Consider the following 16,868-nt stretch of genomic DNA (forward strand, 5'->3'; position numbering starts at 1 on the left):
TTTGCATGATTTAAATCAAATCTTTCAACGCTGCAAAAGATATGGTATTTCTCTTAACCCTAAAAAATCTTTCTTCGCTCTTGACCAAGGAAAGCTCTTAGGCTTTATTGTGTCTAAAGATGGCATTTATATTGATCCTGACAGGATCAAAGAAATCTCTGAAATCCCTTTCCCTCATAATAAAAAATCCATGCAGTCATTTTTAGGCCAAATTAATTTTGTCAAAGGATTTGTTCCAGACTTTTCTCAAATCATTTTGCCACTTCAAAATATGATTAAGAAAAATTCAGTCTTTAAGTGGGGATCAGCAGAAAAGGAAGCGTTTGATTTAATCAAACAATCAATAATCAATGCCCCAGCCTTAAATACGCCTAATTTTTCTAATCATTTCACACTGTATACTATCGCATCCAACTTGTCTTATGCAGCAGTACTCACACAGCTTAATGATCACAATTTGGAAGCACCCATTTCATTCTATAGTTCAAATCTTCAGGGTGCTGAATTGAATTACTCCGAGGTAGAAAAACAAGCCTTTGCTGTATATAAAGCCGTCAAACATTACAGACCCTTCCTTTTAAAAGCCCACACAAAAGTTATAGTTCCTTTCCCTGCAATAAGGCAACTATTAATCCAAAGAGAACTAGGTGAAAAAAGGGCAAACTGGGTTACAACACTTCAAGAATATGATTTAGAAATTAAACCAGCAAAGATTGTTAGAGGCCAAGGTTTTTGCAGGTTATTGGCAGGAGCATCCGACATTCCAGAATCAGGTGATACAGATCAAACCAAAGAAATCAACCTGATAAGTATTACTGATTCGGAATCACAATATGCGGACTTGATCTTTTATTTGAAAAATGGGTATGCACCTCCTAACTTGTCTTACAAAAACAAAAGGGCCATTAGATTAAAAGCAAAAAATTTCACAATTATTGATGATGTGCTTTTTAGGCAAAATTATGATTCAATCTTATTAAGATGCCTAGAAAAACCTGAAGCACAAAAGGTTTTGCAGGAATTACATGATGGACCAGCAGGAGGACATTTTGGAGCTGACACAACAGCCCACAAAATCATTCATGCTGGATATTATTGGCCCACTCTGTTTAGAGATGCTTATGAATATGTAAGGAAATGCCGAAATTGTCAAACTTCTAGTGGAAGGCAAAGAAAACCAGCTTTCCCTTTGCAACCGGTCAACATTGAACAGCCATTTGAGCAATGGGGATTGGATATCATTGGGGAAATTACTCCTCATTCTTCCAAACAGCGTAGGTATATCCTTACTGCCACTGATTACTTTACTAAATGGGTTGAAGCAATTCCTTTGAAGACAACAAATTCTGAGGCAATAATTGAATTCATAGATCAATTCATCATTACCAGGTTTGGTGTCCCAAATGCTCTTGTTTTTGATAATGCATCTTACTTTTCAGGTAATGCTATGTTTGATTTCGCTATTAAAAGAGGATTTAAATTAAAATATTCTGCTAATTACTATCCCCAGGGTATGGTTTAGCAGAGTCTACAAATAAAAATATGATTAAAATTATTAAGCGAACTATCGAACAGAATCATAAAACATGGCATAAATCCTTAATATTCGCACTGTGGGCTGATAGGATAACACAAAAGGCTTCCACAGGATCTTCTCCGTTCAACCTTGTATATGGAAAAGAAGTAGTACTACCCACAAATCTTGTTCTTCCTTCCCTAGCCCTAGTTCAGTTTATTGAGGAAAGCCCTTCTTCTTCTATTCAACTTAGACATGACCAAATTCTAAAATTAGAAGAGGAAAGGGAAAAAGCCAAGGTTATTCATGCAAAACATCAGCAAATCATCAAGTCATCCTTTGATTCAGTCTCATCCAGTTCAAAACAATTTCAAATCGGTGATTTAGTTCTGAAATGGGACAAAGCCCATGAAGATAAGGGAAAGCACACCAAGTTCCAAAAGATGTGGCTTGGGCCATTTCAGATCTGTGAGAAGATAGGCCATTCGACCTTCATATTACAAGATTTATCAGGTTTGAGAGATTCTCTCCCTGTTAATGGCCTTATCTTAAAGAAATTCTTCAATTGAGAAGGTAACCCCTTCTCCTTTTTAATAGAATTTTGTAGTTTGTAGGACCATTAGAAAATAAAGTTGTAAGGTATCTTCCATTGACCTTTGCTGTACTTAAAAGTTGCTCAACAGAAGTAGTGATGATATTTACTTTTAAAATAATAGAAGTCTTAGATAAGAGGAACAATTTCTAGGAAACTAGGTATAATTGCATTCCGAAAACACACTTCAATTTTTGTAAACTCTTCTCAAAGTTTAGAAGTATTGTAAATCATTTTCTGTTTTCAAATTGGTCACAAAAAGGTTATCAATATCAAAACAGAAACTAATCCAATTTCAGCATCTTCAACTCTTACCCTGTCATCCATTTACTCTTAAGGAGAAAATTGTCCATCCCATTCACCAAAGTTTATGGTTACTCAGAGTGTAATTCTAAAATATTTGATATAAAAGATAAGAGGTCTTATTACAAGCCTGCTTACCATGATCATCGGGAAATAGTTTAACCGACATTACCAATACTGCATACCAAACAGGGTAATGGCTTAAAATTATAAGACAAGGGGTCTCATCACGAGCCAGCTTGTTCGGTTAGATTACTACCAGTGAATGGCATTGTCAACAGCTGGCCACCAAACCAGGACAATGGCTTTTTATCTTAGCAATAACAGAAAAAAGAAAGGAAATACAAAATATGAAAACATGTTTTGAATTCATTCTGTTAATCACACTCTTAAATGGATGGAATAATGGACAATAATATGGTTTAAAGGTATCCCTGTCGAAACTATGAACGTTTGCTGGCAGCAGAGGCTCTACCTATGACAGACGAGTTAACTATAAAAGCTGATTTGGAAAGGTTTTCTGTTTTATCATTATAAACCAATAGAGGCCTATTTAAAACTTAGAATGTATCTAATTTTAAATAAGAGAGGAAATTAGCAAAGATAGTTTCATTTTACTCGGAATGCATATATACCTAGTTATATTAGAATTTTCCCCTTTGATTAGAACTCTATTTTGAAAAAGATTAAGTATTTCCATACTTTTCAGAGATAACTGTTTCTTCCAGCGAATCGCCAATTGTTGTGCTCTACAACAACCCCCCATTTCATATCATTTTTATTCACAAAAACTATCATATGAAATGGGTCCCTTTTAGTTTTGATTGGTATCAACTTTGTATTATTAAAAAAGGTTCGAAAACAAAATGAAAACATTATAAAAAACCTTTTTGACGAACCAATTTTGGTCTTATAATATAAATAATCAATCTTTTATCATTGCGATAAAGCGATCGCAAGATCGCATATCGCAATGACAAAAGAGGCATAACTTAAAAAACCATCGGTTTGCTCCGACGTGATAACATGCAATAGCTTATCGGATATCGGCAATCATAAGTTCCCACAATTAAAGTGCCTTTCGACCCGATGCGATGCGATATCGCTATCGGCGATCAGCGATACACTATGCATGCTTTTTAAAGTGTCTTTCGATGCGATGCGATGCGATATCACATATCGGCGATCGGCGATATACCATGCATGCTTTCTTAAAGTGCCCATACTCCCAATGCGATGCGATGCGATATCGCCATCGGCGGTCGGGGGATTCAAAAGGTGTTGATATGAAGATTTAAGTCTTCCCCGACACCCGATTGCGATAAAGCCAAAAGCGCAAACTTCAAAAAGCTGTTAAGGTAGAGGGATATTACGATTAATTCGTATTAAAAGCCTTATCTTTCAAACAGTGATTTATCTACGCTTAACCGCCAAAACATTCAAGGCACGCTTAAACAAATCATTCGGCCGATTAATGATATGATGGGCATTTAAAGGATTGGCAGGTTTTAATGGCCATTTAATGAAATAGTAAGTCTTAAAATCTTCTCATAGATTGTATCCGCGACCACTTTAAAGTTAATCCGTCATCACGCATTGATCAATATATCTCACTCGTATTTGGTTTTCGCTACCAATTCTCTGTGTTACGCTTATTTCCACTTTTGTGCAGAATTCTTCCGAAGTAATAGATTCAAGCAGAATGGGGAAGAAGTCTAAGAAAACCACAGTCGCTTCCACTGCACCAGCCACAGGACAAGCCGTCGCTGATCCAACAAATAAAAAGAAAGGATTAATATCTGATACTACATGCTTAGGACTCGCCAAGACCACTTGGCAAAGTACCTATAATTTGATCTAAGCCGAAGAACCAAAGGTGACTGGAGTACAAGCTACAGCGGGTTCCAGTAGAAAATCTAATGGTACTTTGAAAGACTTGGCCGACTCTTTCCTTCATCGGATAGCGGCTCGGGAGCAAATTCTCCCATATACGGATGTAGTAAAGTGGGCAATTGAGGAAATCCCAATTACAGACAGAACTTTCTGCACCAAGGATGGGAGAATCTTCGGTTCATTCAAGGCTGATGATTTAAGGCAAATGTATCATTTGCCTGAGCCAGAGAAGAAATACAACAAGGCATTTCTGGAGAAATTCCGAAATGAGAACGAAACTGAATCCGAACCCATTCGGGAATGGAGGCAAAATCCGGCGAAACACAAGCATGAAACTTCCAGTAAGTACTCTGTGGATTCTCTTTGTTCTCCGTATTGTTATGCTGGGATAATGATGTGTAGATTGTGGGGGTTGCACGATTCCGCTAATTTTACTATAGAAATGGTTCCCTTGATGGAAGCGGCATGTAATAGCGAGATAATGGATTGGGCAACCATACTATCAGATAAGCTAGCGAAAACAGTTCTTAGTTTTAGAACTAAAACTTCCGTCTCAGAAAGGATTATTCCCCCATTCTACTACAGTGCCTATATTCTAGATACCCTGTGTTTTAATTCTGAGTTTCCTGTACTCGGCTGGAGGTGGACTCCACAAGACCCCACGCCTATTCACATATACCACCAGAAATTGTGGAAGACTTCCTACAAGCACCATTTGTACCAAGTCTGTAACGGCTTCATGTTACCCATTCATTATTCTATTTTTAATAAACCTGCTCCCAAAATTTCTTACCAAGCAGGGATTGATTTAACATCAATAGGAAGATGGTTCGGAGAGGAGAAATTTACTTATGTAAGAATTTTCGGCAGCCAAGCCGAACCTCATGTCCTTCCTTTGTACATACCTGACAAACTACTGGCAAGGGAGATAGCCTATCAGATCATTGCCGAGGGAGTTACACAGACTCTCAAGAAAAATAAGAAGCAGGTCTGGCCCTCCTTTCCTCTGAGATGTGGTGTCTACACTTTGCATGATTTCAAACATGCAGAAAAAGAAGCTGCAAAAATCAAATCATTAACTCTGGCAACTCTCCCAAGTAGGCGATTTGATCCCAACAAAGTCGCCTATAATGCACTTGAACAGGCCAAATTAACAAAGTTTGATCATGTAGAAGATCAGTTTGACGACCTGTTCTCTTCAGCTGAATCAATGTATCAGGTTAGATCGCTGGCCATAATGCAATACAAAGATGAAGGGTTAACTGAATTCAACAGACTTAGAGAACAGAGGTTGCAAACTCTGCCTCTAGATCTGTTAGCAACAACCCCAGCAACAAAACCAAGCGAGCCTGAACAACAACATTCAAAGGAACCTCCGGTTACAACAAAAGAACAAGAGAAAGCGCAGGAGGAAACCCAGACTAAAGAGCAGGAGAAAGTGCGGGAGGAGACCCAGACTAAAGAGCAGAAACAGAGCAACATAGAAGTAAATGTGGATACTCATATTGATCCAAAATTGCTCCAGGAATGGCAGCAATTTGATTCTATTATCAGTAGTCTGGAATGTTCAAAGGACACCGAAACTTCGAAAGTAGCAGATACACAGGAAACCACTTCACAACAGGTTCCAAGTGGAACCAGCGACCTACCCAGTTCAAAGGAAGTAGAAATAATACCAAAGGACCCCTCCGATCAAATCATTTTGCAGGTAGAAGAAATTCCTCCCTTGGATGTCTTCTATAGCCCAAGGCACAAAGCTATAGTAAAACGACAGAGGAAGAGAAGAAGGACTGATCAACCTTCCCTTTTCCCAGAACAGACGGTCACGGGCAATGTGGTTTGGAAGGAGGAATTTGACCCCTCTGATGACCTAACAAAACTATCACAATATGTTGGAGCCTATTCGGCAGCAACAATAGACAAAGCATCAGAGGTGAGTCTTTTATTAAAAACAAAAGACCAGGAAATCTTTTTATTGCAGGCACAACTAATAGAAGCACAACAGAAAGCGGAGCAGGCAGAACAGCAATTGTTAACACAACAACAAATAAATAATCAATTAACTCAACAATTGCAGGCAGAGAAACAAAGGATTGATCACAGTGCAATCCAGAAGCAGAAAGAGTTGTCTGAAGCCTTGGCACAACTGAGGGCAGCAAATGAACAAATGCTGAAGACAAAAGATGAGCAGATTGCTCAACTATTAGCACAGCTTGAGAAGACAAAGGGCGTCCCACAAATAACAGAATTCAAATTAGAAGCATTACAGGTAAATAAGGCATTAATAGCCCAAATCAAGCTTCTATGTCAACAAATCGCCCAGGCGGAGCCACTATGCGAATTGACGGCATCAATAAGTAAACAAATAGAAAAGGCTAGAACAGAATTAGATCAAGCTGAAGAAACGATAGCTGAATTTCTTGACTGGCAAGATACTGATCAGGGACAAGCGGCGAATTTACCAAGAATTTTAGAGTCGCATAAAGATATATTGTTTACAGAATGGCAGTCCCAGTTAATGAAAGCAGAGAGGGCAATTTCAAGGTGCAAATCAACCACGAGTAATTTGGTTAATAATACTCTCTACTTGTCAAACATGATTTCCCAATGCATTCCAGGTAAATTGACAGTGGTCAAAACATTGGAGCAGTCATGCTATCCAGATCTAGTGGAAAAGGGGAGATTAATTGCTGGAATTAATAGCTTAACATGGGATACCTATTGGTTCTTCTTGGTAAAACCACACAGTCAAACAGCCGCTCTCAAATGCCTTATAGATGCAATCGGGTATATTATCCCCGATATTCAGGATGCCACCTATGCCGCCCAGCTTAACTTTCGCCTCAACAGACCGCCCGAAGTGGAGCCAATGCTTGCGATAAGTCAGTTCAAGTTTAAAGGCAAACGACCTACTTGATGATTCATGCCGCCGACTGCCAGGTTGCTAAGAAGGAGATACTCAAAATCATTTGATACAAATTAAGTAGGATTTCAGTTTCATAGATAGTTAGTTTAATTCAGTATTTATAGACCCTTTCATGTTTTTAGAAAGGGTCGTAAAGTTTTGTACTTGACTTAAAACCTGAAGTTGCACTACTGTGCTTCAGGCATATTCTTTTATAAAACTGGACCGATCATTCTGATTTTGGCAAAGAAGCTTTTATGCAAATGTGCACTACTGTCTTTGTTTGAAAGTATTTCTGCGTTAGAGGAAGAATTTCAAATAGCGATTGATGTTGGAGAGTGACTTGCATTTCATATGGTACTATTATCTATGTCTGAATCCATTCTGTTTATATGAATTGTTATTTGATCGCCTTTGCTATTATCGAATATATATATGTGTTTTAACAGCATTTCTTTATTCCCTTCACCATTGAATGTTTATGGTAATGCTTTTCTTTTGATCATATATGTATTGATGATATAAATGATGAGTGTAGCAATATTGCGTTAATCACTTTGGTTAACTATTTAAGCAAAGTAATCTTTGAATGAGTAAAGGTCCATGTTTATTATATGGAGTCATCTACATGCCTGTTAATAAACATAGATCATCAAGCGCTACACCTCAAAGTACAATAGTTCCCGGGATTTGTAGTAATTCTTTTTATTTCTCTAATAAATTAAGTTATTCGCTTATCATTAGATTAGTTAATCAATCATTCATTCATTCCGTTTATTCATTGCTGGGAAACTGGTCCCATTATCCCCAGTCGGAGCCACCATTCCAAACGGAAAAGGAGCTGTATTAAGGTCCGGACCGGGTGGTTATCCCCCAATGTTGATACAACGATTTTCGAGGCATCAACAGGCCAAAACCTCTCCAATTTGAGAGGAAAACCCGCAAGAACTCTTCGTCTTATAGAATCTTCAATTGACGAATTTCAAGACCTAGTCCCTTGACCAAATGAACCCCCCAAGACCACGTCACAACACTTCTTTCAATTAGCACTTTTCTACAAGGTCAACTCTGGTCAAACTGAATATACTGTTACAGAATTTGGCTCTTCTTCATCATTTCGGTACCTATCATAGGTTTGTGTTTTCAGTCTACCTGTGATCTATGAAATTCATCATATATGGACTAGATATGGCGTATTTTCTAGACTTCACTTCTTTGTTATAGGAGATCTTCTTTCATTAACAACTTAGCTTTATTAGCAGATTTTGGCACTTTAATTTCTCGGCTTTCTGGGCTGACTGTAACTTCGATTTTCGTTGCCATAGGAAGGAACCTCAATTAGACTTATACGAGTGAGATAGATAGCCCAAAGAACAATCCTTCCAATTTCTGTTTCATCTCCTTCTTCGCTTGGTTTTATAGAGCTTCTGTACTATGTAACACGAACTGAATTGTGTTTACCAATGAAGTCGAGTCTTCAATATGTAGTCTTCATGTTATAGCTTGTGGGCCGACTTGGCAATGTTTCTAGGCCGACTTATCACAGTTTTGTAGGCCGACTTGATGCTTGAGTTTAGACGTGGTCTTGGAGGGTGCCTTTACACTATTTGACTCAAAGAAAAATTCTTCTTACAATATGTAACTTGCCCAAGATGGGTCTTCAATCTTTGACATTGACTTAGTAGACTTTATGACATGATGACCAACCCTAAAGGCTTACAATGGGAGCCTTAACTATAAAATAAAATTCCTTGAGCTTGAAACCCATGACTCAAGCATTACAAAAATAATTTTATTTTCTTCTTTACATGATCTGATAATCACCCTATGAGTGACTTCAGTTAAAGATTTATAGAACAAAGGTATTACAGGCTCATGTGCTGGTGTGTGTGTCTATGTTATTTAAGCAACGGATCGATCAGATTGCCAATACACAGACATTTAAATGGAAAGACAACAGAGAAATATAGTAAGCAAACACAAGACACAAGAGATTAATAAGGAGTTCACCCTATTCTCCAGGGCTACATCTCCGGTCCAGCTTTCAGTGGTGGCCTTGTTTTATTGTGTCTTAAGCAGAGAAATTACAATGCAAGGACTCAATGTGAGTTCTCCTGAAGCAGGTTTGCTTGGTAGGGTGGTTCTTGGATTTCCCAAGCCACTGGAGTGCACAGACTTTGTTTGCCTACCAGCTCTGTGACCTTTTGGTCTACAATGGAGAGAGCCCAATGTGGTGCTCAGTCTGGACAGATCCTCTATGGGATGGCTTGAATCTCTCAAGCTCTCTGGTGCTCGATGCTGCCTTTGGTCAGCTCGGCCCTCTGTCTTCTTCTGCTTTTGCTTCACTGTCTTCCTCTTTGTGTTCCGTCCTCCTCTCAGGATTCTGGTTTCTCTGTCTCTCGGGGTTCTCTGTCCCTCTCTCTGACTTTTTGACCGTGTATTCTGTCTCTGTTCATGGCTTTGAAGCCATTCGTTTCCATGTCTGTTCGGTTCCTCTTCCGCCTTCGTCAAATCACCTTCTGCAGCTGCGCTTAGAGTTCCCTGTTCGGCGTCATCATCAGCGCTCAGGGAGTGGCCACATGTCCTCCTCTAAATAGCGCCAGCTTGCTTCGTCGGTTCGTTTCTTCGGTTACATCGTGGATGAAGTCTTCCTCCACCGTGGCGGTCAAAACGGACTTCAAATCTTTACAAACGCGGCTTAATCCTTCGTCGATTTTGCTTCCCCCCATCGGGCGCGATCTCAGCCGTCCGATCTGGGTCCCCCAGATCCAACGCCATACGCACGTTTCGCACGGTTGACTTGCTCGACCGATAGCACACGATCAACGACGGTTTTCTCTCACCTCCGCTTGCCACGCGTCGATCATTGAGTGGGATCGCTCCGCTTTCCTCCAAAACTGCTTACCATTTGAGGGCGCCCCAATCAATACCGCCGGTTTCTAGAGCGCGGGTCCCGCCTTTGTCCTTTTAGCGCTTTTCACTTTTCGCCCGCGGTTCTCCGGTTCCCCCACACGACCGAGTGCTCGGGCTTCTCCATTTCAGCCCTGTTCGCCCAGCTAGGCGCTAATCGCGCATCAAAAATCACCTCCTTTTCCCGATCCGGGGCTCCCAGGGGCTAGGCACTAATCGCGCATCAAAAATCACCTCCTTTTCCCGATCCGGGGCTCCCAGGGGCTAATTCGGCCTCCCGCGCAGTCTCCATGGGCCTTGGTCAGCGCGCTTTGACCGAGGTCCTCGTCGTTCCACGCTGGCTGCCATTGCCACTGGTTCAGGGTGTTTTTGATCGCTGTTTTGGAATTCTTTGATGTTTGTCCCGACCTGATACAACCATGGTTCCTTTGACAATTCTTTATGGATCCAATTCGGATCATTACATCAATTACATAAAATCATGATTACACATGTCATTATGAAGACCAAACCTAGTTACATATTTCAATAGCAACTACAGTGTTTAAATCATTATCAACAACTAAGATCATTTCAAACGCAATCTGTGTGAGTTTCTAGAGCTTTCTCAACTTTCCTTAATTATTTCCTATTAATTAACCAGTTTTCCTAAGTTAGACTTAGGAAAATTTTAATGATGGTTAATTAATTTAATTAAGGTGTTTCATAAGCTTACTTCGTGAAACCTTTTCTGGGTTTTGGAGATCTCGTGTTCTTTAATCTCTTAGACACAAATTGAGACTAGAACACCTGTCCGATGCTACAAAAACTAACATGTGATCCTTAATCCCATCCAAAATAATTCGTTTGGTTTTGGCATCATCCTTCTTGTATGCTAGGAGCTGCGCTGCATTTGCTGGTACTACTACAACACTGGTTGCATTTTTCTTGAGACCATTCTCCTCCAAGATCAACAGGGTTCCAGATTTCCATATGTCAAAGTTAGATGCTCCCTCTAATCTGCCCTGATCCCGTAAACCAACTAAAGCCATTTTCTGAAAACCTCGGAAACAAATCAATTTGGGTTTTACAAACACTCAGTCTTCTCTCCTGCACCCTATGCTGAGCTTCTCAATTAATCTTCTGCGTCTGAGATCCACTCTCATACCATGTGTAAATTCTATTGGTGTTAATCTGGTAGTTATTCTTCTATCATTTTATTAAAGATTATTTGTCCCCGCAAATTATTTTACTGCAAATACTAAATAAAAACACTATTGCAATATTCACCAAATAATAAATAATATTAACTGAGAAAACCACACACATAAAAATAGATACCGATATTTTTGGTAACTCCAATATGGGGAAAACCAGTTTTGCAGATGAGGGTTTTATTATTCTTTAGCAAATCTGTAATTGATGAATTACATAAACTGCTTGCTGTAAAATAGTAAAGCTCCGACAAGTAATTTTCTCCAACTACCAGCATATCAAAATTACTTGGAAGGAACTCGACCTCCCTCTGCAAGATAACTCGCTCTCCCTGAGAAATTCTCAGCACTCCTGCACAAGCGTACAACCTCCACACATGTCGCCCCTGCTGAAGGAAATATTGCCTCACGACCCCTAGCAAACTCGACCTCTTTCGACAAACAACTCGGCCTGACCTCTCGACCTTCCTTGGAAAAATTCGATCCCTAGAACCGTCTCACTGCCCCAGAACACTGGAAGCTCAACTCTCCGGAAAACCCTTGCATACTAGAAGAATATCTTGACCTCCTATAATCAAATTGCATTGGTAATCTCTCCTCCTCGGGATCTCAGAAATTTGAAGAGAATTGATAGAAATTCTCTTGAAATGCTTATCACTCAATCACTGCTAAACCCTTGCTGGGGTCCCATGCTGTTACTGCGGCCTTGCTCATTCGCTATGATCTCCAAGATGCCCATCGACTTCCTCTTATAATCTCTCGTTGAACAATCAACTGCCAAGATCTAATCCCAATCAATAGCTAAGATCATCTTGATTCCATCAAATCACTTTTCTAGAAGTCACTAGAGAGAAATCAACTTGATTGAATTAATACTGATTAATTAACTTTTTTTTCTTAAGTTAGACTTAGGAAAATATTTAAAAATTGGTTAATAATCTAATTAAGATATTCTTTACCTAGAAAAATAAATTGGGCTTCGAGATATTTTATCCTCTTGTGCTCTTAGCCTCATTGACACCTCTTGAGACTAGAACACTTGTTTGAGCTATAAAAACTAACAGCAAGGCCACCGAGGTGACAGTAGGTGGTTTGCTTAATAGCATCTTTAGGTTCTCCCCTTGAGTGAGGTTAGGGCTTTTCCTTGGGGAGTTTTTGAGATAACGAGAGGTATGGAAGACAACCAAGTGATGAAGAAGGTGGAGGGGAGGGGGGATGGCTAAGGGAAGAGAAGGCATATGGCTTAAATTGTGGTTCTTTTCAGGATTAAGAATTTCTAAATGAATTTAGTCTTCAACAAGACAATATTTAATGACAAGTCAGTTTCTTTGCATGAACGAGTGGTGGTATGTTTTCCAGGTGAGAAATATATTTTATGTAATGAAGTTGGTGCCTCTTCTTGTGAAAATTTCAAGTCTGAAATCCTATTGTAACAACTGGAATTAATTCCTCTAATTGTTAATTAGTTAACAATTTATTTGCTATGACAAATATCGAATAAATCACACTGCAAGCTTCACAAATAAAACTGCAGAAAATAATAGCGCTGGAAACTGAGAAATATGCTAGCACACACACAAAATTATGACACTTATTTTTGGACTAAAGTCCCTAGAAAAACCCAACTTGGGAAAACCAATGCAACAACTAAGGGTTTTATATTATTATGCAACTGTGAAATTATCTGAGTACAATTTGGATGCCGAATATTGGCTATCTTGTAGAGCAAATACTGGCAAAAATAATCAGAGGGAAATTACCCTCACTCCGAGCAATCCTGACACTTGACTGCCTCTGAAAAGCTAGCCGTCCAACTGGGCCTATGCAGGCTCTGCATCACTCTAAAGCTGCTTGCCACACATGTTTCGTGAATTGACTGCCAATCTAGCCGTCCTACCTGCTGCTGACTGGGAAAACGCTTCTCCAACACTCTGGAACCCCTTCCTGGCCTCTGGAATTGAAAACGTCTTCTTCCTTCAGCAAATCGAATTGCCCTTTGAAGCTTCTGCGTCGCCTTTGCGCAACCTCCTAGAGAAATTTCAACCTCTCTGCAAAGTACTCACCGGTTCTTGAAAAATATTCCTCCAACCTCACTACCCTTGCCCCTCTTTGTCTCTGCTTCCCTTCTGAAACTCAAACTCTTCCGTTTACTGCCTCTGGAAAATCGAACTCTCCAAGGAAATCGATCTCTGTGTGTATGTTCTCCATCTACCCATCGACTTCTTCTTATAATCTTCTGTTGGACCTCCAACGACCAAGATTAAATCTTAATCGATGGCTAAGATTATTTCCCCGTCGATCCGTTTGAGTTTCTAGATGATTCACACCTTATGTCAATTAATTCTGATTAATTAACCCTTTTTCCTAAGTTTAGACTTAGGAAATATTAAAAAATAGACTAATAATCTAATTGAGACACGTCTAGGTGGAATTTCCAGAAACGAGTTCTGGGTTATGGAGAACTCCTGTGTTTTAGCCTCTCTACAAAGTTTCGAGACTAGAACACCTCTGATGCTAGAAAAACTAACACTTCCTAAGTAGTAGTGCCTAGTTTATTTATAATTAATGTGAATATATTAATATCTTGTAATAGACAAGTGGAAATGGAAAAAATGATGGAACAAATTAGTATGCCAAATACACATTCATGAATTGCAATTAAGTGCACATATACAAGATGTGGACATTTGTGGACTTTGAAAATGGAGGTATTTCTCTTTCTACTAACAAAGAGGCAGAAAGGAATTCTTACAATGAATAAGTTGGTGCCTGAAAAGTTGGACATCTTTCTGCATTTCAGCTGTAAATGGTTTCTATTTATAGGTTTACTGTGATTCAAATGTTGCAAACTAAGTTTTTGTTTGGTATTGTATCTACGCAGGAGAGCTTTCGGTGTATGTGAAGGAATTTTCAATTCTTACAAAGTCCCTACTTCCATTGCCAGAGAAGTATCATGGTCTGACTGATGTTGAGAAGCGATATCGCCAGCGGTGGGTTTTTTGTTTTTTCTTAAATATTTATTTTTATTTTTAAAATTTCTGCTGTTTTTAATAATTGGGAAAAAATTAATTAAGAGTAGTCACAACAAACATTATGACAGTAAGATGATTGTATTGTTTATGTTTGCAATTTTTTTTTTCAAAAAGTACAACCATTGAATAGTCCCAAGAGCTTTGTAATCTCTATATGTATGCCTGCTAAAATCAGATAAGAAAATAATCCGAATGAAGTTTGCATGCTTTGTTTTTTTATAAGGAAAGTTTCAGAAACCGTTAAATTTTAAGCCTACAAGTTTGTATCAACCTGACCTCAAACAGGATATATTCTATACATCCCACTTCCAAATTTCCAATAAAGCATGCAACTTTGTTATTTTATAAGAAAAGTTTCAGAAGCCTTCGTTGTTTTAAGCATCCAATGTACTTCTTTCCAATTGGGTCATATGCCTCTTCAAATAATGTTTATAATGGGACACATAACACTGTTCATCTTCCTGTTAGACCCATAACAATCTATCTTGTTGAGAAATGAGGAGGCCTATCTATTTATATTAGATTTCTCTTTCATAGTAACTGCTTGTGAATTAGTTAATATTTATTTTTCTTTGTTTCATCAAACATTTACTATAGCATAAACATGAAGATCACAGAAACAAAAGAACACAGAATATAGGCTCTCAGCCAGGGCAAAAGCCCCTTCTTGGGGGAAAATCCAGTCAAAATCTCTTCTTATAAATCAGATCAAAGTGAGACGTCCAAGACCCATGACCACGGAAGAACTTCCACCTCTAGATGCCAAGTGAAACCTTCCATTCTGCTTAACAAATTCATCATCAAGATAGCAACAACAAGAGAAGCACCAAGGTAGAATTTCCACATATTCCATCTCAAGATGAAACTCTTCTTTTATTTCAGACTTAGTCTCTCCACTTCATCTCTCTTCTTATGCGAAATTGCAGACTAAAAACACACCCAAGTGTGTGTCCAAATGAGCTCATATCAACTTCTATTTTACTGTCTAGAGGGATGCGAACAAACATGTCCATTGGGGCAGGAGTGACTTGTCATTTAGGCCGACTTGGAATTTAGAGGGGTTTTTTAACTGTTGTTGCCCAAACTGTACAAGCAAGATGCAACAATGCTCAGGATGGGGGCTGTCACTTTGATCCCCGCCCTCTCTGTTATAGCCGTCTCCCTACAACAAGCTATGGGGGGTAGTCCCTATGAAATATGAAGATGGGACACTTGTTGGCAACCAACAAGTCCGAGAGATAGATTGAATGACCTAACAACTTGGTTGAATTAGCAAGTTAAATGATTTGATTAGATTATCGTGAAAGACCAGTGCCTTAAATGGAGTCAATTACTTACCTAAGACAAATTATTTACCAAGTTATTGGATGAACAATTGTTGCTTAAGGATGCTTCAATATCCTAAATGAGATGCAAATCTTATAATCTAGGTGAGATGCAAAATCTTGGTTTATTTTAAGTTATATGCCTATCTAAATGTATCTTTCCTCTTAACTATTTTGAAGCTAGTCTCTAGAGTAGGTTGTCAGAGAGAAGCCAAGGGAAAGCAAGCTAGGGCTTGATTAACGATCCCTCCCCTTGGGTTCTAATTACCCGATGTTTCCCGCACTACAGAGTCTATGGCTTTGACGACTGCAAGATCACCGTGTTAACCACTAAAGAGGTTCTAAACTTCGCAAGCTGGGTGAGAAAGGTGGGCCTATCTCTCTATCGACCAAGCTTATGCTTGGAAGTTAATTAATTAGTGCAAGAGGCTAGTCCTAAAATGCAAATGCAAGATATGAATGAGTGCTCTTAAGGTGAGATTATTAAGTTTCTTAAGTACTTAATGACAAATTACAATGAGTTTCAATTTGACACAATAGAGTACTTGGACAATGAACAAATGATAATCTTCACTAAATGAGAAAGTGCTCAAATTAACCGTTGCCAAAAAATGTTGCTGATAATACCAATAGACAATTGCTCAATAGATAAACAAAATCAAGTTGACAAGATCAATGCTCCTTACACAATTAGCAGCTTTCAAAATCAAAACAATGGACCACCAACATGCTAATTAGATACAATTAGATTTCTTATCACAATTATAATCAAATTCGATTAAGGTGCTTCAAGAGTGACTTAGATTACAAGTCCACAAAAGCAAATGTATCCTTATTCAATGACAACGATAGCAATGAGAAACAAGGGCATTAATCACAATGCCACTTAGAGCAATTAGCCAATCTCATTAGACAATTATCAAATCAATTAGAGCACTTATGTGTGTTGATGCAAGAGTGCAAATAGATGCCAATGATGCAGAAATGCAATATGGATCAGCCAAGAGACATATGATTGCAGCAATAAGAAAATCACCCAATTACACAATTAAACAATTATCCAAGATCCACAAGATGCAAGAAAGAAGAGCTAAGTGAAATTGGATGACTGCCAACCATTTTTAACACCACTGTAATATTTATATCAGACCTTGATTCAGTAAATTTCAGACCTCGAATTATTATTACAACCTTCAAAA

At 38.7% G+C, this 16,868-nt stretch overlaps 1 protein-coding gene across 1 annotated transcript in view; it reads left to right on the forward strand.

The window, feature by feature from the left end:
• OVA5 (Lysyl-tRNA synthetase, class II) overlaps positions 1-16,868 on the forward strand; it is a 433,444-nt gene that overhangs the window by 86,888 nt on the left and 329,688 nt on the right. Inside the window, exon 4 of the mRNA XM_089458538.1 lies at positions 14,194-14,302. Within this exon, the coding sequence (XP_089314664.1) occupies positions 14,194-14,302 (109 nt within the window). The remainder of the gene's footprint in view (positions 1-14,193; positions 14,303-16,868) is intronic.

Source organism: Pinus tabuliformis, chromosome 7 (genome assembly GCF_031772625.1).
Source record: "Pinus tabuliformis cultivar Carrire ecotype Pingquan chromosome 7, CPIR1, whole genome shotgun sequence".
NCBI lineage: Eukaryota > Viridiplantae > Streptophyta > Pinopsida > Pinales > Pinaceae > Pinus > Pinus tabuliformis.